Source organism: Dunckerocampus dactyliophorus, chromosome 19, assembly GCF_027744805.1.
Source record: "Dunckerocampus dactyliophorus isolate RoL2022-P2 chromosome 19, RoL_Ddac_1.1, whole genome shotgun sequence".
NCBI classification, from domain to species: domain Eukaryota; kingdom Metazoa; phylum Chordata; class Actinopteri; order Syngnathiformes; family Syngnathidae; genus Dunckerocampus; species Dunckerocampus dactyliophorus.
In genome coordinates this window covers 14,155,453-14,181,631 of record NC_072837.1, presented here as the reverse complement: position 1 = coordinate 14,181,631, position 26,179 = coordinate 14,155,453, and the positions used below count along the sequence as shown (strand labels likewise).

General features: G+C 44.2%; 2 protein-coding genes across 6 annotated transcripts in view; both read right to left on the bottom strand.

The window, feature by feature from the left end:
* Positions 1-9,149: 9,149 nt before the first annotated feature.
* Positions 9,150-10,651, bottom strand: LOC129172615 (insulinoma-associated protein 1a-like). The gene has a single exon (XM_054762563.1). It carries the CDS (start codon positions 10,606-10,608, stop codon positions 9,616-9,618), a length of 993 nt encoding a protein of 330 aa, XP_054618538.1. The 5' UTR covers positions 10,609-10,651; the 3' UTR covers positions 9,150-9,615.
* A 422-nt stretch (positions 10,652-11,073) lies between these two features.
* Positions 11,074-26,179, bottom strand: part of cfap61 (cilia and flagella associated protein 61) — a 28,899-nt gene continuing 13,793 nt past the window's right edge. For 2 of the 5 annotated variants that reach the window (XM_054762555.1, XM_054762556.1), the window contains 9 exons: positions 17,901-17,993; positions 17,664-17,832; positions 17,370-17,547; positions 15,205-17,009; positions 14,816-15,143; positions 14,446-14,528; positions 14,163-14,368; positions 13,452-13,545; positions 11,074-11,842 (listed from right to left, as the gene is read on the bottom strand). In XM_054762555.1, the coding sequence (XP_054618530.1) occupies positions 11,681-11,842; positions 13,452-13,545; positions 14,163-14,368; positions 14,446-14,528; positions 14,816-15,143; positions 15,205-17,009; positions 17,370-17,547; positions 17,664-17,832; positions 17,901-17,993 (3,118 nt within the window). In that variant the 3' untranslated portion in view covers positions 11,074-11,680. Of the gene's footprint in view, positions 11,843-13,451; positions 13,546-14,162; positions 14,369-14,445; positions 15,144-15,204; positions 17,010-17,369; positions 17,548-17,663; positions 17,833-17,900; positions 17,994-26,179 lie in introns of those variants that run through there. The other 3 variants (XR_008567041.1, XM_054762557.1, XM_054762559.1) reach the window with 3 other exon arrangements.

Here is a 26,179-nt window from a genome sequence, read left to right as displayed (position 1 = left end):
TAGTCTTTAAATAAATATATTCAATATAATTATGTTAAATATAACTATATTATATCATTAATATAAATATTTTGGTAAAAGACGACAGAAACACACAATTCATACATTTAGTTTTGATATGAAGCAGTGATGAAGGAAAAAAGGAAAGGTACAGAAAAAATAAAATACTAATAAGCTAATATAAGTTAAATTGACATTATATTGCATGATGTTAAAGGAAAAATGTTCAATATAAAGAGTAATCAAATAGAAGTAAATAGAATAAATATTTAGTACTAATAAGTTATAATAAGACAAATACTACATATATACTGTAAATACTGGAGTACAATTTTTGGCCCGAAGCAAATTCCCAAGTAATTACTGGATTTTGATCAATAACGTACCTGAAATGATCGATGAATGAGATAGAATAATATTAATAATCTATGTCGTGATTGTCGTGTTGATGATCACTCCAAGATGCATCAAATCTTTGTGTTTTTTTATTTCTTTGTTGTCAAGATGATGCCATCTTCAATATTTGTGTCATTTCATTGATGTCATCGCTCTTCTTGCAAGTCATTCATGACGGCAGCAAAATAATCACAAATGCTCCAAATAAGACTGGAAATACTCCACAAAGCCATAGACATTGCAGTAAAAGGATTAGGGTGGATGTGGCAGACACATAAACGGGTCGGGACATGAATGGTCAGCGTGAATTTTGTAGAGGGAGGCGGAAACCAACCCAAGTCCATCATGGTACAAATGGACCAGTGGGAAAACATCCGAAAATGCTGAAGGACTCTCAGCAGGTCAGGTGACCTAACAAGGTCCATCCAGTTCAGGAGGTCTGGTTCAGACTGACCGGTGCTGCTTGTTGGGTCGCCTGCCTGTGGATCCACAACATCGGTGTTTAAACATAAGTAGGTTCCGTCGGGTCAGAGGTTCTGAAAGAATTTGTAGTGCTTCCGTTAACATTTAAAGAGACAGAGACGTCGCCAGTCAGGTGATTATGAAAGACCGACGCGAATCGCCGACGGGTTCTTTTGTGGGGTTCTGCTGTCACCTGCTGGCGACTTCAGGCTATTGACTATCAGCAGCTACTAATACTTGTAATAACTAGGGCTGTCAAAAATAGCGCGTTCACGGCGGTAACTAATATATTTAATTAATTACGTTAAATTTTTTTAGTCATGGCAAGCCGCGGCTCTCTGTTATGATGACAGACGGCGCCACAGTGTAGCTCCCCACAGAGTCACACGGTGTCTGACATCTTGTATAACTTTATTCTTACCTGAACACATCAACAGCAGTGCAATTCCAGCACCATATATGTATTTCCTATTCCAAACAAACAGTCTCGAGTCCATTCATCAACAACACTTCCTCATTGTCGAGACAGGCCACGAGATGCCTTCACAGACACACCGGACATCACACAAACGTCTTTATTATGCGTGTATGGGTGGTCTAAATAAACAGAAATGCAATGAAAACCAATGAGTGGATATTCTTATCACTCACTTTGTAACTTTTAACGAGGAAGTACAATTTGCTGCATTTAAGTGTGCTCGGAAATGCAAGAAAATTCCCTCAAAACACGTGAATGCAACTTAAATGACGTGTGTCCTCATTGCTCATAATAACACAGTTACAAGTCTGATTCAAATATTCGGCTATTAAAGAAACCAGTGTTAGGTAAGTAGATTTTCAGACACATGTGCTATCTTTTAACTTGATTTAAATTTTAAGTTAATTTAATAGAATCCTGCCCCGTCATTTATCTTTCTTTCAATAAAATACAGTAAAAATGGGCATATTTCAGACATGTTAATGGTAATTATTGTAAATGGTAAGGGTAATTGTTTGAACATGCATACAAGTTACATTGGAATACATCACGTAGTACAATTCACAGGAGTAGACGGAAGCAAAGCTTATTTAATCCTACCCTCCCATCCATTTCACATCAATTGCAATACATTTGTTCACTTTCTGTATTCCAAATGTACTCTTTGCTAGTTTAAAATACCTAAGAAAATTTTAAGGTAATATGACAAGGTAATATAAGGTAACATAGTGTGACATGGTGATTAATTTTAATACTGTGATTAATCTGATTAAAGTTTTTAATCATTTGACAGCCCTAATAAAAACTAAACAATTATTAAACACATAAGATTTAAATATTCAAATTAATGTTGAAATTATGCGTAGAAATAGCGTCTATGTGTTCGTTATTTGCACGCCACGTGACATGTCAAAGTGTGTTGAAAAATCTGTGACTTGCCGGGCAACGTGACAACAGATGGTCTCTGTCGCCCCCCAGTGGCCGAATGCAGTACATGCCACTGATCTCCACCACAAGAGAAGTGTGTGCGTGTGTGTTGTATGCAGCATGTTGGAATGACATGTATCAACATGTCTGAGCAGCATCATGGAAATTGTGTGTGTGTGTGTGTGTGTGTCAGGTGCATCATGGGAATTGTGTGTGTGTGTGTGTCAGGAGCATCATGGGAATTGTGTGTGTGTGTGTGTGTGTGTGTGTGTCAGGTGCATCATGGGAATTCTGTGTGCGTGTTTGTTGTTCTGTAACATTTGCCAGTAATGAAGGTGCTGAGACATGAAAACAAGAATATGTGCTTTAAAGTTCTTAAATATGAATAATAATATGATATATATGAATATGATGATGGTGTCATGTCCATCATGTGTCACATGCTTCACAGACCTGCTTGGTCCCTCATGCAGAACCAACCAGCAAAAACAAAAGAAATGTCACCATAATAATATAATAATTGAGACGTTAAACATGGATTTTGTGTGACTGTCTGCTGTCTGTGCCACTACAAGGAACACACACACACACACACACACACACACACACACACACACACACACACACACGCACACATGCGCACACCTACAGACACACATGCACACAGAGGTAATTGTTGGTGGAGGTGAAGGTTGAGGTTCTACTCTCAGTCCAAAAGTACTCAAACTACTCCAACTACTTGAAATAAAGAACCTTGTCATGTACAAACACACACACTTGTAGTAAAGTAGAGAGCACACTTGGGTCAAGGTCACTGAATTACTAGAATGATCCAATAAGCTGTACACAAAAATACAACCTTCTTCTTTGTGTGTACTATCACATGTATACAAACATGTACTTTGCATTCACTCTACCTTGACCTTCAGTGGGGACCCAGTCCACCTCTTAATGGCACCACTATCACGTCACATTAAGACAACGCATCGACCGTGTAGAAAAAGGCAATATAATGCGTGGCATTACAGAATTGGGGATGAATACCATTATTACTAGAAGCAACAATGTAACATACACAAACACGTACTGGAAGTAGTGCAGCCAAGAGACACGCTACCGAATGGAGATAATGGACTGTTGCAAGAAATTCATTTAACTTGATGGAACAAATACTAGAATTGAAGCTGTAAATGTAGCTCAGTACTTTTGAGTGTTTAGGCCAGCAGAGAAGGCGTTGCTGGCCCTCGCTGCACACCAGCTAGCGCAGTGTGGAATATGACCTCGATGGAAACATTTACCTACATTCACTCTACACATATAGCGTACATACTGTATGCATATGATAGTGTAGGACATTGTGTAAGACTCCAAAAGAAAGTAGCAGAAGCCTGAGGTTCGAGGTAAACATGATGGAGATAAGACGAGGGGTCCAAGGTAAGTGTGATGAAGATCTAGCTGGGCTCCAGGTGATGCTGAGTGCTGCTGTCTTTAGGGGCCCTCATCATCTCTGCTGCCGAGTAACACCTCAGCCTCACCCTGTCCTCCCCTAGGACGACTTCCTGTAGACAACAAGTGTCTTCTTCTGCGTGGAGATATGTAAGACGTAATTGTCCATTTCTAATGCACAATGATAATAAATAATCCTAGAAGACAGGACATCCAGGACAACAATTCCGCTTTTAATGGGGGACAGACGTGTGTCTCCTGTGAGCCAACACGACCACCATCACGCACAAGTTTCAGGTAGGTGCGGCCACCGTGACTGACAGCTGGGGTGTCGATGGCAACTGGGCTGCTCCATTGGATCGAATGCCCTGAGGCCCTTAGTATATTGCGGAAATAAAATCATTATCACTGCCATTATCCTTCTCACCTACAACACAAAGCTGGCATGATAGCGTAACATATATTCATTTATAATATAGCAAATATTCATGGCTTTTTCATATATAAATTGCTTTTATCTTCTACTCGGACACATACAAGAAGGATGGGTGTGTAGGACGAGTAGAAGAAAGATGGACACATAGACGAAAAGTAGAAGAAAGATGGACACATAGACGAAAAGTAGAAGATATGTAGGACAGGTAGAAGAATGATGGACAAATAAGAAGAATGGTGGACAAGTAGAAGAATGATGGACATGTAGGACAAGTAGAAGAATTGTGGACATGTAAAAGAATGATGGAAGAAGAAAGATGAGCTTGTAAAAGAATTATGGACGTGTAGGACAAGTAGAAGAATGATAGAAGAAGAAAGATGGGCATGTAAAAGAATAATGGACATGTAGGACAAGTAGAAGAATGATGGACTTGTAGAAAAATGATGGACATGTAGGACAATTAGAAGAATGGTGGGTAAGTAGAAGAATGATGGACATGTAGGACAAGTAGAAGAATGATAGAAGAAGAAAGATGGGCATGTAAAAGAATGATGGACATGTAGGACAAGTAGAAGAATGCTGGACAAGTAGAAGAATGACGGTGTTGGCTGACTCAACAATGTAGTGTGGCGTAGTGTGTCAGTGTCCCTGAGGTCCAATTAGGACGTCTCCAAGGCGGGTCTCAGCTGTGATGATGGTGCTGAGGGCATGAGGGAGGTGATGTTGTCCTCATCTAATCATCAGGCATGGAGAACTCGTGCACGTTGCTACAGCAGGGACCTTTGTGTCCGTCCCTTCATGGGTGTTGCATGTCCTAACATGCACGGACTCCTTCATGTCCCTCACTGCTCTAGCCCCGCCCGTTACAACCCCAACACGGGTGTTGGCGTAAGGGGAGGCAGGAAGTGCTTCTGGAAAAGGAAGCCATCCAGCCTCATTTGCATAATTCCAAGAAGACATCCTGCCGCATTAAAAAACACACAAGCTGCTTGACCTCTCGTGACCTTTCAGCAGCTGCAGCTCTCAGCTGCTCCGGGACTCAAACACATGCGCCGCCAAAACTCAACACCACATTTCTACTTCCTGTCCACTGAGACGCCATCAAAGTGTCTCACGGTGGACGACCGCTAAGGATGCAACTCTGATGCAAGACAAAGATGATAAACGAGTTGGAATATGTTAAAGAAGATAAAAATGCTACAAAAAGCTAAAGTGATTGGTGGCGGTAATTTGTTCCAGACGCTGTCCACTTCCCCAGGAGGACTTTTTCCAAAGCTAATAAGAAATAAGACGGTCCAATCAGCTGTTGACATCAACAAGGAGATTAATGTGAGATGAGATCAGCACCATGTGGTCTGATCATCCATGTTCACCTGCTATAATGCTAATCGTATTTGCAGCTTTAAGGAGGCTTAGACCAAGCGGCACCTCCATGGTGAATTCATCTTTCATTTCAAAATGGGAAGCCTCCGTGAGTGTTGCCTCCAAACACACAAAGTCAGACTTTAAGACCAAAGAGATGCTGGATTGTACTTGTAGCGTATCAACACTCAGCGTGTGTGCCTCCAATGCAAGAAAGAGCTCCATCATTTTATTCCATGTCTTAGCATGAGCTGGTCAGTTAACCCAATCTTCGAATACATCATCGCTCCACTCCAAACTCAATATTTCTTTCCCTATTATATACTGTAGGATAATATTGTGGTATTAACTTGTTAGCTGAGTGAGTAAATATTTATTATAAGTAGATTATAGTACTATGCTGGGGGGCATGTGCTACTCTGTACAGAAAGAGGTGTTGTTGGGAGTCGTGGCAAAGATGGCCTGGAGAAAACAGTTCCAAAAAGCCAGGGGGGACTAGCGATCAAGGCCGACTCTCCCTCCTTCTGGTCAGGAAGCCACAGGAGGACATGAGGAGAGACAGTTAGCCCAGATATCCAAAGAATGTGAAATTATTCTGTCTGAATTATTTTCACTGCATTTTGTATCTTCAATTGCAGTGTGAGTCTTCTTTCCTTCTCATAATTGGAGATTAAGTAACACGTAAGGAGAGGTTAAATTAGTTTAATTGATTTACTAAAGTGGTCCTTGTGGCCTTATTAGGGTGCAGAGAATTTCATCTCCAAAATTAGGATGTTGGACACACAGTCAGGAGATCGGGAAGATCTGGGTTCAGATCTCCGTCTGCACATATCTGTGTGGAGTTTGCATGTTGTCAACGTGGCTGCGTGGGATTTCTCCAGGTACTCCGGTTTCTTCCCACATTCCAAAAACATGCATGTTAGGTTAATTGTATGTGAGTGTGAATGGCTGTTTGTCTATATGTGCCCTGCGATTTGCTGGCGACCAGTCCATGGTGTACCCCGCCTCTCACCCAAAGTCAGCTGTGATAGGCTCCGGCATACTCCCGCGACCCTAGTGAAAACACGCAGCATAGAAAATGGATGGATGGACGGCTCAAAGTGCACTATGGAAAGTGTCCTTACCGCCTCCATCACTGTTTGGTACGGTAACTGTACAACACGCAATAGGAAGGCACTCCAGCGGGTGATCAAGACCTCACAGAACATTGTTGGGGCAGCCCTCCCCTCACTGCAAGACATTTATAAAACTAGAGTCCTACGAAGAACACACAACCTCATCAAGGACAGCACACATCCACAACACTCATTATTCACACTCCTACCGTCAGGCAGACGCTACAGGAGTTTGAAGTCCAAGACCACAAGGCTGGCAAACAGCTTTTACCCACAGGCCATCAGGCTTCTCAACGACGCACTCACACACGCCGCACGCAACACACTCATAACACTTTATTTATTTATTTATTTGTATTATTTATCTGTATTAATGTCTCTTCTGTTGTTGTTGCTTAATTTATTGGTATATATGTTTATGTTTCTTATGTTCTTATTCTTTTTCTTGTGTTTTCTTTCTTTTCTTGGGAGAATGAACAGAATAAGAATTTCACTGCATAGTGTAACTGCCTGTTTTACTGTGCATATGACAATAAAACTCTTGAATCTTGAATTTTGAAAAAGTGACGGCCTGGAAAGAAGAATCACAAATTGACATTTCGGAGGAGCAGTGGAGGAGGCCGTGTGCCCGGGTGCAAACCAAATCAATAAATGTAAGACTTAAATTGCTACATTATAAATGGTTAATGCGTATGTGTGTAACGCTGGTTGAATTAAACAGATATAACACAAACATACCAGACATATGCACAAAATGTATAGAAAGTATACTGCTAATGGCAATGTGAGAAAATTAAAAGATTTTGGGAGGTTCGGCTCACTGTTATTCTGAAACCCTTCATGAGGAATCCTGCACTTTTGTTGTTGGGTATGTGGAGCCCAGAGAAATTTAACTTCTCTAAAGGGGAAAGAATATTTATAGATCTCAGCTTGCTTACTGCAAAAAAAATGCATTGCACTCTGGTGGAAAAAGACGCAAAGACCTCGTGTATCATGTTGGTTAAAACAGATGTCATCAAGCCTTCCGCTTGGAAGAATAAACATACATGTTGACGAGTAAAACACAGGCTTTTGAAGGAATTTGGGCACCCTTTGTTGCATACGTCAGGACTGTGAATATAAATCTTGAAGATGAACATGATGTGTGACCATGTAGCTCCATGTGAATAATTGTTTGTTTCTGTTCTGATCTGTGGAGATTTCCTTGTCTTTATTCTCTTTACATACACTCAACAAAAATATAAACGCAACACTTTTGTTTTTGCTCCCATTTTTTATGAGATGAACTCAAAGATCTATAACTTTTTCCACATACACGATATCACCAATTCTCTCAAATATTGTTCACAAATCTGTCTAAATCTGTCATAGTGAGCACTTCTCCTTTGCAGAGATAATCCATCCCACCTCACCATGCTGGTAAGACACCATGATTAGTACACAGGTGTGCCTTAGACTGCCCACTATAAAAGGCCACTCTGAAATGTGCAGTTTTATCACACAGCACAATGCCACAGATGTTGCAAGATTTGAGGGAGTGTGCAACTGGCATGCTGACAACAGGAATGTCAACCAGAGCTGTTGCTCGTGTATTGAATGTTCATTTCTCTGCCATAAGCTGTCTCCAGAGGTGTTTCAGAGGATTTGGCAGTATATCATCACCTCATGTTGCAGCAGGATAATGCACGGCCCCATGTTGCAAGGATCTGTACACAATTCTTGGAAGCTGAAAACGTCCCAGTTCTTGCATGGCCAGCGCATTCACCGGACATGTCACCCACTGAGCATGTTTGGGATGCTCTGGATCGGCGTATATGACAGCATTTACCGCCAATCCCACCCATCCAGCAACTTTGCACAGCCATTGGAGAGGAGTGGACCAACATCCCACAGGACACAATCACACCTGATCAACTCTATGCGAAAGAGATGTGTTGCACTGCATGAGGCAAATGGTCACACCAGATAGAGTCCCCAGACCCCCCCAATAAAACAACACTGCACATTTCAGAGTGGCCTTTTATTACAAAACAAAAATGTTGCGTTTATATTTTTGTATATGTAAAATTGTGATTTGAATCGTACGTGCACTATGAACATTCCTCGGCGGCATTGTACTAAGAGCTTTTGGTTTGATGTTTGGGTGGGATTTGATTATTGGGGGGAAAAAACTAAGTGTTGAAGCAAATATTCTTTGAACCTTTGTTGAGCTACTCAGCTGGCGAGCGAAGAAACCCATGTGATAGCATTACCATCATAAGGCTGGACACAGTATGTGTTTGTGTTCATTAAACAACCACACACAAATAGTGTTTTGATGACAAGACATAACTAGTATAATGACAACAAGGTCGAACTGCAATAGGTTTGGTAAGGGAGTGATCAAACAGGCTGGCATCGATTGGTGTATGTTTTTTACGGAAACCGATCGATCGGAGCATCCCTAATAGTTACAAGTGACTTTTGTACATTTGTATATTATGTGCGTGCTTGAAAAAGAGGTGAAACAAATGTTGTCCTAGTTTTGGTCTTTATTATATTTGGACACTTAGCAAAGACAGTGCAGGAACATCCCAAAGCAGAATAAGAGCAAAGAGTCACAATGTTATTTCACGTCATGATTGCATTCAGCTATAAAAATGTGCTCAACTGTGAACTCATTTGGCTACACAAACACATGGTAATAAGACAATAACTTCATAAAGACATCAATAATAAATACAAACTAGATATCATGTCAGGGTCATAGAGAAAGCTTTGTGTGAAACAATAAAGGTATGAAAGAAGTTTAAGGCAGTTTTACAGCAGAATTTGTCATTAAAGGCATTAGCGGCTACACAACCCATCATGCTAACACTTTGTACAAATGATAAAATAAACAAGCTGCTTTGTCATTCAATTGCTTTTCCTCTCATTCACTCAACATTTGCGCTAAAACCAAACAAACCTTTCATTCAATTTTTAAAAGCCAATACCGCACTTCCGGAAAACAATCACGTGATGGTGACGTTGCGGGTGAGGGCGGGGTTAGGGACGTGTTTGCCTGGAAAGGTGTGCAGCAGCCGAAAGTGACGCTCGCTGCTCGTCCCCCCGTGCGCGGCGGCATTGCTCAAGTTGAGGGGCGCTTGGTGCGCGTGCACGGCGGCCAAGTGTTTGCGCAGGCAGGAGTGACCTTTGACCTTTTTGGTGCGCTTGACTAACTCCACCTGTTCGTCCTCCGAACCGGACTCGGAAGGTTCCGGACTTGGCGTGTCTCGGTCACCGGAAGTGACGTTAATGAGTTTGGGCTTGTGCCAGCGGCGGTGCGAAGCCAGGTTGGCGGGGCAGCTAAACACCTTGGCACACTCGGGACACCGGTACTCCACTCGAACTATTCTGGAGCACCTGTGCTGGGCCAGCCCGAGCGGGTCCGGGTACGCCTCCTTGCACAGCTGACACACGAACTCACCGTCGCCTCCTGGAGTCTTTCGGTCCACCGGAACCTCCTTAATCCTTAGACCCAGGACCGGGGAGGTGGTGACGTCATCTTCAAAGTGCAGCTTTCGCATTGACTTCGTTCTCTTGGAGAGGGGGGGTTTACATTTGGCCCGCTTTGCCGCGATCGCGGTGCTGGATTCGGTTCGGTTGCCCATTTTGAGGTCCACCGGGCCGAAGAGGTGGTCCAGAGCCGTGAGGGCGGCCGCGGCGGGAAAAGACTCGGCAGAAATCGGCGAGCCCAAACTGACGCGTCCGTCCGGGTCCAGCTCTCTGCTAACGGGGCGGGTAGGACTGTAGAGACCCTGGTACATCACCTCCGGGTCGCCGAACTGGACCGCCTCGGTGGTCCTCTCTGGGGCAGCCGGCCAGCAGGGGGACATCGGCGTGTGCGCGCGCTCGGGCAAGGAGAAAAGTGAAGGCTGCAGCTCGTCTTCCTCATCCTCGGCTCGGAAACGGTACGAAACAGGATTGGACCTCTTGCTTCTCTTGACTAGGAAGCCTCGTGGCATGATGGCAAGGCACTGTGTGTGTGTGTGTGTGTGTGGAGGGGGGTCGTGGGGGGTGGGGGTCCACGTGCATGAGGTTCTGTTTAGGTTCTGATGCCTTGTCAACAATCGCTGCACTCTTTTTAAGGACATTTCAACCCCCACCTCCCATGCCTCATCCGCGACCAATCACAGGGAGCCTCCCACCGCGCCCCATCCTCCCTCGCATTTGTGTTATGAGGATGAAGGAGGGAGGTAGATGATGATGATGATGGGGGACGGGGAGGCTGCAGATTGCAAAGCAGATGTACCTGAGGAGCTTCTATTGTCACCGCCCCAGCGCCCCCCCCCCACACACACACTTGATCACACACACAGACACGTGCATGGCAGTAAGTGCGGGCACACACGCACACACACACACACAATCAATACTTGCTTTGCATCACAAGGACAACTTTATTGGAAAGCAAATGCACAATGGAACAGGGGGCACATTGGGGGTAAGAGGGGGTCACATTAGAAGGGTCCCATTGGGAGGGGGTGTCACAGGCACGTGCTGAGTGTAATCATGTGTGTTTTTGGGGGCGGGGGGTCCAAATGGGCTGAAGTGATTATGAAAAGTTATGGTGGAATGACATGTGGTCATGTGACCTGAGCAGCCAATAGAAGTATAAAAGTTGGCATCATCTAACATAGAAAATAATAATCATGTTTGTTCATTGCGATGCTAACTTGTGATATTTGACAAACAGCTGTTTGTTGTGTGTATGTGTGCCTCATTAGCATACAGCTGGAAGAGCGTATGGTTCTTATTTCCTACACTTAATTTACACTTTTTCATTTTACACTTAATAAACCATTCAAGTGACCTCAATAAGGCGCTCAGAATATTAGGGACACCGCTCAGTGTCATGCAAGCACAATAATAAACATGAAATGACTGTCAATCAAAAGTCTGCATTATCATGAATTGGCTCTCATTAGTGTATCTAATGAAGTCGGTCAATGTTCCGCTACTACAGTGAAAGTAAAAATAATAAAATTATTTCTTAATCGAATCAAAGTTGGGATTCAAAATAGGGAGGAAGGGGTGTTACTTGTCCAGCGGGCAGGTGAACATGGGCAGCAGGTTTCTGTTGAAAGACAAATACTTGGCAGCGCTCCTCCTCAGCGCTGCTCTAGTGGCAGCGTCCTTCAGCACGTGCTGAGCGGGGACGCCCTCGTCTAATGTCACCCTGTGTGTCAACTCGCCATCCTGCAAGGGGGAGGGACAAAATGTCACTCAGCCTGGGGGTCTCAACAGGGGTGTGATGGTAGGCCGTAATCACAATTCAGATTTTCAGGTGACAGTTGGATTCGTTTTGAGTACAGTAAAATGCAAAACATTATTTACATAGCTAAGCTTTGTGTAAATAAGTAAAATAATATATTGTGTATATATTAGGGCCGGACGGTGGTCTAGTGGTTAGCAGGCTGGCCAACACAGTAACAGTCTGGAGATCGAAAACCTGGGTTCGATTCTCCTTTGGGCATTTCTGTGTGGAGTTTGCATGTTCTCCCTTTGCGTGCGTGGGTACTCCGGTTTCCTCCCACATTCCAAAAACATGCAGGTTAGGTTAATTGGCGACTCTAAATTGTCCATAGGTATGAATGTGAGTGTGAATGGTTGTCTATATGTGCCCTGCGATTGGCTGGCGACCAGTCCAGGGTGTACAGCGAAGTCAGTTGGGATAAACTCCAACATGCTCCTGCGACCCTGAAGAGGAGAAGTGGAATAGAAAATGGATGGATGGAAGTATATATTACCAATATCCATCCATCTTCTATGCCGCTTATCCTCACTAGGGTCACGGGTATGCTGGAGCCTATCCCAGCTGACTTCGGGCGAGAGGCGGGGTATACCCTGGACTGGTCGCCAGTCAATTGCAGGGCACATATAGACAAACAACCATTCACACTCACATTCATTCCTATGGACAATTTAGAGTCGTCAGTTAACATAACATACATGTTTTTGGGATGTTGGAGGAAACCGGAGTACCCGGAGAAAACCCACGCACGGGGAGAACCCAGATCTTCCCGATCTCCTGACTGTGGGGCCAACATGCTAACCACTAGGTCCATTACCAATATCATCATCTACCAATTAAAAAAAAAAAAGTTATGATTTTATTCTCATGATACGACAAATTTCATCTTGTTTGCAATCATTCACATTTTTTCCTATTATTCTGTAGTATTTTCCTCATAAAACTGACTTTTTCTCGTAAAATTGCAACTTTCATCTTGTAAAATTGATAGTTGGTTTTATATTTATATTGATATTCTAATATTCAGGCTTTTTTCCTGGCTTTTTTTTTTACATTGTTGTTATATATTGTCTTGTAAAATGCTTACTTTGTGATATAAAATTACAACTTTGCCATATATATACCGTATATATATACAGTATGCATTATATATTTTCTTATATTTATATTTTCACTTTTATTTTGTAAAATTCTCAAAATAAGAAATACTTGTGTATTTAATAGTTGAGGTTTGCTTTTAGTAAAGTGCAAGGATGCAGACAAGTGTATTGATGTGTAGTATTAATTGTTCCAGCTTGTAGCCCTGTCCCCATCTATACTGAACAATGGCGGCACACTGCTTTCATTTTATCCACTTGTCTGTTTATATATAGCAGCGGGAAGGCCAAGTGCTCCCAAACAGGCTTTTTTTTTTTCGAGCTCTGGCTTCTAGATGTCATTAACAATTCCTGTCCCTCACTTATAGCATGTGGGGAATCGGCACATCTCTGTACCGTACAGTAAAATACGGTTATGAATACGTGTACCAATAGAGTGTCATGTTGGACAGCAAACCTTCACGTTGGCTGAGGTGAAATGAAAAAGCTCCTCCTCAAAGTCAGAGAAGCGGTCGTGAAAGATGGCCAGACACCAGCTCTGCTTGAAGAAACTGCAGCACGGGGAGGCACAAGGTCAAAGGTCAGGCTGGGGGTTCACACTAAATATAACCTTCATCACTTAATCATCTAAACAGAGCAAAATATCAGTGACACAGTCTTCCGCTCACTTTCAATTTCATCATCTTCCTTTCATCACAAGGCCGAAAAAAATAAATGGCTGACTTTAAACACGCACACACACACACACCTACACACACACACTTGTCCGTGTTCAATCAATGATTGCAACAGCCGCTGATGACCCGTCAGCCCCCACAATGACTTTATGAGTCAGCTGACCTGCCGGCTTCTTGGCAAGTGGGGCGGTGGGGGAGTCTGGGCTGTTGTTGTGTGGTTGGGGGAGTGATGCGGGGGAGCGTCTTTGTCTTGTTCCGCACTGTCCGCAAAGACAGATTGGCAAGCTGCATAAACAGATTAGGAGGCGGGGGACAATAGGTGGCCATGTCAGGGGCGCGGTCGGGGGTGGGAGGGGGGTCATTTGTGTTGAAACCTCAGAAGCAGGTCACCTGCTGTTGAACACACGCACGCGCGCACACTGACATGCATGGCAGGCAAGGGGAGGACAAAGACATGTCGGCCATGTTGGCGTGAGGTGAGTGGCATGCACCTGTACAGGTCCTGGATCTGACCCAGATGTAGGCGGATCAGGAGCTGACCCAGGAGCTGCTGGTGTTTGCCGTACAGACACAGGAGGTTGGGGACGGGGAGGGGCTTCATCGACAAGCAGGTGAGGGTCTCCACCACCTCGTTGTGGTCCAGGTGCAGACAGAAGTAGTCGCCGCTCTCCGCCTGGCCCGTCGCCACGTGTCGGCCCTGTAGGGGGCACGTGGGGGGAGGGGCTTCATTTAGGTTTATGTGGGTGTGGTCAGAAACCAAGACTGTAAACATACGCATCCAACAGGAAGTCCTGGCAGGCCGCTGGCAGCTGATTTGGTGACGTGAAGATAGTTTAATCTTCCTGGTAACTTCCCACCTGCACACACACACACGTGCCCCCTAGTGACTGTCACTGGTGTCATGTGTCTTATACACTGGACACTTGATAAGGGAAACCATAAACTGCATGACTGCATCAACTACAGCTTTACCAACATACACTTTTTCTATTGTCTCTCATAACACTGTGTACTTCCATGTATTGTGTACCTGTACTACGTGTGTGTGATATAGCATTATGCTGTATCTCATGAGACTGTGTACTTGCATGTACTGGATACATGTACTTAATACTGCATGTAAAACACAGTGTGTGAATTGCACCTTGGATCTTGGGTTGTGTGTAAATGGGAACCAGTCGGGTCGAGGCGGCTGGGGACTCGTCAGCCGGCTCTAGCGTGGGGTCGAAGTGGGTCAGCAACATGGCCGCCAGCTCCTGGCCCACCTCCTTGGAGTTGAAGTTGGCGTGGGACCACTCTTCGCTGTAGTATGACCGAGAAAATTTGGTAAGTGGGCCCGCGCCCCAGATGGCAGCGTCGTTAGTGTGAAACATGGCGTCGATAACCAGCCGGCCGTCGAAGACCAGGAAGGAGCTGCTGATGCTCCTAAAGGCGTCGTAGTCCACTCCTTTGTTGGACAGGTTGATGAACACCTGACAGGAGGACACACGTGTACAGGTGATGTCATACATGTCCATGTGACACTGGACTTACTCCGCATCGCAGGTGGAGAGGTTCTGAAGCGGTGCTAAAAGAAACCGACGTGAGAGGATCAGGATGGCCTCCATTATTCATATGGGTCAGCACGCAGTCTCGGTGGACCTGCACGTGGGCCTTCTTCATGGCTGACATCACAGCGCTCTCCACAGCCGGGTCAGCAAAGTAGGAAACACTAGGCTCACGGGGTGGTTCACTGGAGACACGACTCTCAGGCGGTGGATCTATGGATGAGTCACAGCCAAGAGGCGCTTCATTGGAGACACTGGCCTCAGGAGGCGGTTCCTTGGAGACACTGGGCTCAGGAGGCGGTTCCTTGGAGACACTGGTCTCAGGAGGCACATCAACGAAGACACTGGGCTCAGCAGGAGATTCATTGGAGCCACTGGCCTCAGGAGGCGAATCAACGGAGACACTGGCCTCAGCAGGCGGGGCATTGGAGACACTGGGCTCAGCAGGGGGATCATTGGAGACACTGGCCTCAGGAGGCGAGTCTTTGGAGACACTGGGCTTAGGAGCCGGGTCATTGGAGACACCACTCTCAGGTGGCAACTCATTGGAAACACTGGGCTCAGGAGATATGTCATTGGATACACTGGGCTCGGGAGCCTGGACATTGGATACACCAGGCTCGGGAGACGGGTCATTGGATACACCGGGCTCGGGAGACGGGTGATTGGATACACCGGGCTCGGGAGACGGGTCATTGGATACACTGGGCTCGGGAGACGGGTCATTGGATACACCAGGCTCGGGAGACGGGTCATTGGATACCCCATGCTCGGGAGACGGGTCATTGGATACACCGGGCTCGGGAGACGGGTCATTGGATACACCGGGCTCGGGAGACGGGTCATTGGATACACCAGGCTCGGGAGACGGGTCATTGGATACACCGGGCTCGGGAGACGGGTGATTGGATACACCGGGCTCGGGAGACGGCTCATTGGATACACCGGGCTCGGGAGACGGATCATTGGATACACCGGGCTCGGGAGACGGTTCATTGGATAAACCAGCCTCAGGAGACTGATCATTGGAGACACCAGGCTCAGGAGGTGGATCATCAGATTCACTTGCCTCAGGAGGCGGGTCATCGGATGCACTTGCCTCAGGAGGAGGGTCATCGGATACACTGGGATCAGGAGGCGGGTCATCAGATACATTGTGCTCAGGAGGCGGGTCATCTGAGACACTGGGATCAGGAGGCGGGTCATCTGAGACACTGGCCTCTGGAGATGGCTCATCTGAGGCAGTGGGTTCAAGAGGCGTTTCATCTGAGACACTGGCCTCAGGAGAAGGGTCACCAGATACACTGGTTTCAGGAGGCGGTTCATCTGACACACTAGGTTCAGGAGGCGAGTCATTGGGTTCAGGAGGCGGTTCATTGGAGACACTGGGCTCAGGAGGTGAGGTACTGGGGACGTCACTCTCAGGTAGCGAGGCATTGGATACACTGGGCTTTGAGGGCAAGTCACTGGAATCATCACCCTTAGGTGGGGGATACATGGATATGTCATAGTCAGGAGGCGGGTCATTAGATACACTGGGCTCAGGAGCTGGGTCAGAGTCTGGGAGTGACTTCTCCACTGACCCATCCCTCTCAGGTGATGAATCCGTAGATGCGGCACAGCCAGGAGGCGGTTCACTGGACAGGTCAGCATCAGGAGGCGGGTTGCTACAGGTGACACGTTCCAGAGGAGGCAGGACCAGGTGAATACGGGGCCCTCGCACTCCAATACGAAGCAACATCTCCACGGTGGTGAAAACGTCGATGCTGTTTCCATAGACGATGGCGTTATCTGGAAAGAAGGGCAATGTTAGCGTGATGCTTCCAATATGTTCATGAAGAAGCTTGATTTGCACATCATCATCATCCTCATCATGACTGCAGGAAAGGAAGGAATATTGCCAGGATAGAATAAAGGATGATGGAGTGTTAAATGAGAAGAAGATGTTGATGAAGATGTTTCATGAAGCCTGAGGAGCAGAGGTGGCTGCTGTCCATTGTGCTGAACCAACCGCTCTCCATCTCTCCTCTTATTTCATTGTGATCATGTAAGAAAGACCACCTGATTGGCCAGCAAGGATTCATTAGCTGCTAATTACTCCAGCAGGCTGCATACGTGTGTGTGCATGGGTGTGCGTGCCTGTATGTATACCTTTCGTCCTCAAAAAGTTGTCGAGCAGCCACTGGCGGGCGGTCGCACAGTCGTGGGGGTCGTTGAAAGTGAACAAATTGGACGGTACCGGCCCAGTGTACCTGGGTGGGCAGGTCAGCCCCTGCAGCTGGTTGTTTGTGTCCACCTGGTTCTGATCCGCTTCTGTTGGGCACGGAACCTACAAGAAGAATAAGAAGCATAAAGTACAAAAGTACAAATAGTGAAAATGTAGGAGTTTGTAATGTTATTATTTATTAATATGAAATATTAACAGGAGGATGAAGTAGAACTCACCTGGTACTGCAGGCCCGTGCAGAGGACCAGGTAGTCGTAAGGAATCTTAGCACCGCTGGACACCAGCACGTGTTTGGACTTCCTGTCGATGCCGACCATCTTGGCGGCGACCTCAGCAACGCAGAAGCGCAGAGGCAGCTGGTCCAGGTCTCTGCCGCTGTAGGCATGGCTGCAGGAGGCGGGAAACCACAATCAGAACTCACACGCTAAACAGAGGGCTGGCTGGCTCGCACTCACCTTGTGGACAGGAACTTGGCGCCACGGAGGCTGCGGTCGTCGGGGAAACCGTGCGTTGAGATGAGGGTGAGGTTGTTGAATCTCAGATGAGGGCTGCAGAGACAACAACACTTAGCATGACTGAGGACTTTCGACTTCCTGGATGTGTCCCAATACTTTTGTCCAGGTGTCCATCATAGGCTAACTGCAAAGATGCATGATAGCCGGGCCTGGTCAGAACACCCTGAGCAAATGCTTCAAATAACAAGTGTCTCTTAATAAGCATGAAAGTGATGATGCTGAAGCATGATAATGCACGGCCCAGGTCTTGCATTGCCAACATACTCAGCGGACATGTTACCCATTCAGGATGTTTGGGATGCTCTGGATCCCAAAGATACTCACTAGCCTTCGGAACCCCACCCCTCCATACTGTTAAACTGCACATTTTACAGTGGACTTTTATTGCGGCCAACCTATGGTACCCTTGTGCAATCATCATGCCGTCTTATCAGCATCTTGATATGCCACACCTGTGAGGTGGTTGAGTTATGAATTATGAATACATCTTTGAGGTCAGCTCAAAAAGAAAAGTCTTGTGTTGATATTTTTGTTGTCTGCAGAAGGAATGGAAGGCAGCAGAACAATAAGTTTGTTATGCTGGTGTCCAAAGAGAAGAAATGCTATTTGTTATTAGAATAATAATCCCGGCAGCATGTGACAATGTTTGAATGCTAATCTGCAGCAGAAGGTGGATTGAGGCACATAATTGCTGTCTGCATGCAAATGAGGCGCCGCTATCAAGCGCTAACAGACGGCCATCGTCACCCCGCAGCCGGACTGCAGCCGAGCTCTTTATCCGTTTGACCCCGTCCTGGTTGCTAATGGAGGGGGGGGGGATTTACTGCTGCTGCTGGAATCAATGAGCACACAAGGAAAGCCTGCAGGGGCGGGGCTAGGTTTGGGCAGGGCTGATAAGGGGGCCCCAGGAGGCTGACCCATCTTTCACCCTGGCCATCAGTTGGGCGTTCACTAACGGGCTCGTTAGTCAACTCGTTAGTGGCAGCTAACATGGACGCTGACAGGGACACAGTAGAGGCTAATTAAAGGCAAGCAGCGCCATGTACGCTCACCACCAAACAGCTGCGCTCTCCACCGCCGCCTTCGCCATCTTGCCAGCTGCCACTCAACACAAGCCACCCTGGTTGCCTGGCAGCTATCAGCTGGTCCAGGATCAGCAGCCTTTCTATGTCACAAAGCAAAGCTTGAGACCTCACTGACCTTTGCTGAAGAACTGGTACAGATGACACCTCCAGCCCTATTTACTGCTCTACATGTGTGTACTGTATTTCAGGGGTGTCCAAAGTGCAGGCTGGAGCTCACTTGTCACGGCCGACTACCAGGGTGTCTTCCAGCATAGGCTCTTTAATATTTTTATGATGAACACTCACAGGATACTGGACGCCCTGATGGGCAGTCGTGTGTAGGAGCACTAAAATACGTACATTTTCGACAATGTACACATGCTCACAGTATTGGCCTGGACTAGCCTATGACACTAATCTACCATGTACGGTATTGTGCTTCTATTTTACTTTATTTTCTTAAATTGCTTAGTCTAGTTTGACCTACACTACATTACTTTTAGTGTATTTATTTATTTTGTATAACGTCATGTGTAATGTCACCTAGTGACACTGAAGAAATGTCATTCCCGGATCAGTGGATCAGAGATGGGATTGGGAGTTGGAGATACATATATAGACAGGAGTGAGCACTTCCTGTCCTGCGCACTTATTTTGGCGGGCTATACTTCCGGCTGGGAGGAATCTGCAGCCCCGTCACCCCAGTGGTTGCTACACGGCTGTAGGCAATTGACATTAGTGGGGTTTAAAAGCCCAGCACCGCCTCGAGTACGGCGTTTGCTCATTGTACCTCGTCTCCTCATCTGAGCTGTCACCTGAGAGTTCTCTTACCTGTTGTTCCCGCCTTAGACGGCAATTCTCGTTTTGGTTTTTTCACAGAGCTTTTTCCTCTGTCGCTTTTGTTTTTGCTCCTGTTCATTTGTGAGCTCCTGCACCTGCGCCATTAAAGACCTTCATTTGCACGCCACCGCCTCTTCTCTGCATACTGGGGGTCAAGCACTCGACACTAACCCTCTTATTCCATACCTTTCCAATTTTGTATTTAGGATGTTGTGATTAATTGTATGAAAAGCTTTTGTCAAATCCATAAATACTGCAGCTGTGTACTTTCTGTGGTGTATAGTGCTGGTAATTTCCTTGGTAATTTCAATCAGTGCCATGGAAGTTGAAATGTTGGTTCTGTATCCATCCATCCATCCATCCATCCATCCATCCATCCATTTTCTATACCGCTTCATCCTCATTAGGGTCGCGGGGGCATGCTGGAGCCTATCCCAGCTGACTTCGGGCGACAGGCGGGGTACACCCTGGACTGGTCACCAGCCAATCGCAGGGCACATATAGACAAACAACCATTCACACTCACATTCATACATATGGACAATTTAGAGTCGCCAATTAACCTCACCTGCATGTTTTTGGGAATGTGGGAGGAAGCCGGAGTGCCACGAGAAAACCCACGTGCACACGGGGAGAACATGCAAACTCCACACAGAAATGCCCAGGGGAGAATCGAACCCAGGTCTTCCCGATCTCCAGTTCTGTATCCATATTGGCTGTAATTCATTCTTATTAATCAATTTGTCCAACCTGTTTCAATGATTTTGGAAAAATGTGACTGGGTGATAATTTGTAAATTGATATTTGTCTCCATTTGAAAAAATTGGAAGTACTTTCGCTGTTTTCATTTAGTTTGGAAATGTACCAGTCTGAAATGATAAGTTACTCATGTATGTCAGCGGTTCTGCGATCTGGATGATTACAATTTTGATCATTTCCATATCGATTCCGTCACAATCAGTTGATGTTTTTTTTTTTTTTACATTTCTTGACAATGTCAATGATTTCCTTTTTCGTCCCATCAGTGAGGAACATTGAATTAGTGCTCCTGTCTGTAGTTTCATCCCGTTCCTCCACTGACCAGAATTTTGGGATATTTTCCTCCAGTTTTGGTCCAATATTTACAAAGCAGTTATTAAACTCTCCAGCTACCTCGTTCATATCATCATACTTGGCATTTCCAAATGTGAGAAAATGAGGATTGTCTGCTTTCTTAGTGCCAGTCCTAATAATACTGTTTAGAATGCCCCAAATGGCTGATTATTCTTCTTTTGCTTATTGGACATTCCTCTCAAGGGACAGTACATATCATAGAGCTTCATAGAAGTATTTAAAAAGTGCTTCATCCACATCATTTCCCTCGTACACCCTCTCCCATCTTTGTTCTTCCAGATCTTTCTTAAAAGAGATGATGTTGTCCTGTGTGCGCTGTCTTTGGTAAATCCTTTTGTCTTTCATTTCTCTCTTTTTATATTTTTTGCTGTAAATTGTAAACACTGGGAGATGGTCACTGATGTCATGAATTAGCAGACCACTAGTTGTGTTGTTCATTGGTGAACACAATGAGCCATTGAGCGTTGAACTGCGGTCTGTTATTCTGCTTGGTCTGGTGATTTTAGGATATCGACTTAAACTATACATTGTACCGATAAAGTCATCTGTTGTCTTGTTCTTGTGTGGATTCAGGAGATCAATATCGAATCTCCAAATTCGAAGATTCTTTTTTGCCTGATATCTGTGAAGGTTGCTTTGATCCAGTCCTCGAACATTTCGCTGTTTGACTTTGGTGTTCAATGTAAGCAACTTATTAATAATACATTTTTGCCTTTTTCTTTGCAGATTTCAATTGTTAAACATTCAAGAATGTTATGGATGGCACACGACATGCTCTTTACCATTTTCTAGTTCAGATGTTTGTCCACGTGCGCAGCCACTCCTCCTCCATTGATGCAGATCATTTCATAAGCTTCCAGCTCAAGGTGCATCCCTTTGTCGACGTTCATCCGAGTTTCTGAGATTCCTAGAATTGATTCAAATATTGCCTGATGTTGTTTGTAACTTGCAAACATGCTTGTGCTGTTTATGTGGATAATAGACAAGGTATTGGCGATATTAAGATGATTATTGTATTGTTCTTCCAAGTAGCAGCAGTTGTTTCTGATATGGGAAAAAAAATAAGTTTGTGTCCGGATCTATCTCTTTTTCTAAATGCAGTTTTTTGTCTTCTGGAAGGCAATAGGTTTCCAGTTGTAGAACTTCCGGTCCTAAATCAGTGCTACTTGTTGATCAGTCCCTGGTGGCATACTGATGATGTTGGCAAATGATGATGAATGTGATCCTTCCTTCTGTTTCGTTCTTGTTTGTGAGTTGTGTTCCTTTTCCATGTTGTCTTGTTGTTGAGGTCTTGGTCCTCGGTCCAGAGCCTCGATGTCTTTGACAGCAAGCACTCTGGTCTCTGGTCCTCCATTGAACTTCATATCAATTTTGCAGCTGGCATGCCAAGTGCCTTGGATCTTTCCCTGCTTCTTCAGGTCACATGCTTTCTTGGCAATTCCAGCGTTGTGTGTTGTCAGGTTTCTCATTCATGTAGACTTTGGTTCCTTTCAGCGTGTATCTTTGTTTCAACAGCGCCGTGTTACATTTCCTGTTGGTGAACTGGATGATGTTGACGGGTGTGGTGCTGTTTCTGCCAGAATCAATGGCGTGGACGTCTACGTCCAACTTCTGTGAATGTCGAAAAAATTCAAATTGTTGTTCGGTTCAAGCGACATCCATTTCGTCTGGTTCTTCCTTGTTCGTGACTGCCCTGGCACGTGACCCGGGTTTGATCTGCAGCCCCGTCATGATCACGTCGTTCATTCTTGCATTTTGGTCCATGTCATCAATTCTGTTCCTCGATTGCTCAATGATTTTTTTTTCCCTTTGCTTTATTATTTTCTTTAAGAGCGGCGCTCAAGGCAGCATTGTTTTCCTGTAGCACCTTGATTTGGTTGCACTGCTCAGCATTTTTCTCCGTCAGGTGTTGAACTTCCTGCAGGATTCGATCAATCTTCATTCCAAACTGGACCATAAATTTCTGCATTTCCTCTCTCATTCTGTTCTCGGTTTTTACCCATACTCGACATTTTCTCTTCTAGTCTATCCACCTGTTTGGACAAGTGGAGAAAACAGTGACAACCCCAATTGGTCCCGTAAGTCCAGTTTTGGTCGGAGATCCGTGACGAGGAACGTAGTTCCGCTTAGTTGCTGGGGCCATTTAAGTAAAGAGTTTGGCTTCTCAAAACAATATGTGTTCGCCTGTGCCTTCATGTGTATGTGATGAAGATGCTGAGGTATTGCCACTCTTCTTCCGCGACGTCCGTCTCGTTGACGCGTGTGTTCCACAGCGGGAGAAGATGCGAGCGTCTTCATCACATTCACAGGAATGGACAGGCGACAGCGCGCAGGGATACGGCGGGAGAAAAATATAACGCCGGGCGTTTTGTGAGGTCTGATTTTTTTGAGGAGGCATTTTTATGATGCAAATGTATTACTCTTCTGAACGCATATTGTTTTGAGGAGCCAAAACCTTTCCTTAAATGGCCCCAGCAACTAAGCGGAACTATGTCCTTCATCACGGAAATCTGATCAGAACTGGATTTAGGAGACCAAGTGGGGGGTAAATCTCTGTTATTGGACTACAATGCTGATGGGGATGTCATGTCAGCAACCCGACCTATCCCTTTAAGCCTTTCAAATTCGTGGATCGGAGCTTCAGGACAAGATAAAAGGTATGTAGGATGTAAATCCCCTTAAATATCTATCTGCAGATGAAATTTCATTAAAATCTGATGGTGCAAAATATGTTAATTTTGGCCCGCAATTACTGTGTACACGCAGCTTGTAGTGTGGCGTGGAAAGGAATACAGCGTGCTGCTACACTAAGACTGAAATAATGAAAATCATGGTACTTGATTTTCTTCCCTGGACTTTTTGATGATCAAAAAAATGCAAAGGGCACTCTGCTGACTTTTAAAAGAAATGTCACAGCCTAAGCCTAATGGCAAGTGGCAAGAAAAGCCCAAGAAGCAAAAGAAAAACAAGCAGCCATGAATGACAAAAGGACTAAAAAACGCCTGTAAGAAGAAGAATACATGATACAGGACATTCATCATCCAACAAACTACAGAAGCAGAACAAAAATATAAGACTTACAAAAATAAGCTGACTATCTTAAGAGTGTGTAAGAGGGAATATTATGGTCATGTACTTGATAAGAACAAAAATAACATGAGAGCAACTTAGGGCATCTTAAATAGTATTATAAAGAACAACTTTAAGAAAGCAGACTACCTTCACTATTTCATGGTTGGAAACACCAACAGGAATGACATGAAGGAGGTAGTTGAAATGTTCAACGACTATTTTGTAAATATTGGCGCAAAACTGGAAGAAGAAATTCCACAACAAGACACAATTGACGAATGGAAAGATATTATTGATAGGAATCTGAATTCTATTGTTCTCAATGTTGTAACTAAAAAGGAGATCACTGACATTGTCAAACATTTTAAGGCAAAAACATCAACTGATTGTCATGGAATCGAAATGGAAACAATTAAAAGGGTCATCAATGAGATCGCAGACCCGTTAACATTTATTAGTAACTTATCTTTTCAGACTGGAATATTTCCTAGCAAAATGAGAACAGTCAAGGTGGTTCCAATTTTCAAAAAAGGAGACAAACATCAGTTTACAAATTATCGACCAGTCTCCTTGTTACCTCAATTCTCCAAAATTACGGAGAAGCTATTTAATAATAGGTTGGACAAATGTATTAATAAGAATAAATTACTCGCTGGTAGCCAATATGGTTACAGAGCCAACATTTCAACTTCTATGGCACTGATGGAAATCACGGAGGAAATCACCACGGCTGTAGACAACAGAAGATGTGCAGCAGCAGTATTCATGGATCTGACAAAAGCTTTCGATACAATTAATCACAATATCTTAATTTCAAAATTAGAAAGGTACGGAATTAGAGGTTTAGTCTTAAATTGGGTTAAAAGCTACCTAGCAAAAAAGAAAAAATTTGTAAAGCTAGGAGAATACACATCTGGGAGTTTATACACCACGTGTGGAGTACCCCAGGGGTCCATACTGGGACCAAAGCTGTTCAATTTGTATATCAACGACATTTGTAAAGTAACAAAGGACTTAAAGTTGGTCTTATTTGCGGATGATACTACTGCCTTTTGTTCTGGCGAAAGCACACATGAACTCATTAAAAAGGTCAAGGATGAAAAGGTCATATTAAAGTCATAGTCTGACAGGAACAGATTATCCTTGAACTTAAGTAAAAGTAAAATAATGCTATTTGGAAATAGCAGAAGGGACACGTATGATCAAATACAAATTAACAGAGTGGACATTGAAATTGTGAACGAATATAAATTCCTGGGGGTCATAATAGACGAAAAAATGAGTTGGAAATCTTATATTAAATTTATACAACAAAAGGTGGCGAGAAATATCTCTATATTCAACAAAGCAAAATATGTTCTTGATCATAAATCACTCACAATCACTCTTTATTGTTCCTTGGTGTTACCATATTTCATGTATTGTGTGGAGATATGGGGTAATAATTATAAAAGCAACCTTCACTCACTCACTGTAGTGCAAAAAAGATCTGTGAGGATCATTCATAATGCCAAGTATAGACAACACAAACCCTTTATTTTTTAAATCACAGATAGTAAAATGTGCAGATTTAGTATTCTTTCAAACTACTAGAATAATGCATAAAGTTAATAATAACTTGTTACCCAAAAACCTCATACAGTATTTCTCTATCAGAGAGGAGAAATATGATCTTAGAGGAAAATTAAACTTAAAACATTTATACACGAGAACTACGCTGAAAAGCCACAGCATTTCCGTGTGTGGAATTAAATTATGGAACGGATTGAGTAAGGAACTCAAACAAAGTACAGAGATGAGCAAATTCATAAAACAATACAAGCAGTTGATGTTTGCTAAATATGAGGCAGAAGAGTCTTGAACATCACAATGATTGTTCTGTCAGGTTCGTTTTTTTTTAAATTTATATTTATTAAAAAATATATATATATATATATATATATATACATACACATTTTTTTGTCTTCTTACTGTTTTTTATGATGTATTATTATTGTGATTATCATAGAAAACATGACATGGAATGCAGGAAGTGAACAACAGGGGCTGTACAAGATGTGGAATAGATGGGGGGGTAGGATTAAATAAGCTTTGCTTCTTCCTACTCCTTTTGGACATGTGGAATTGTGA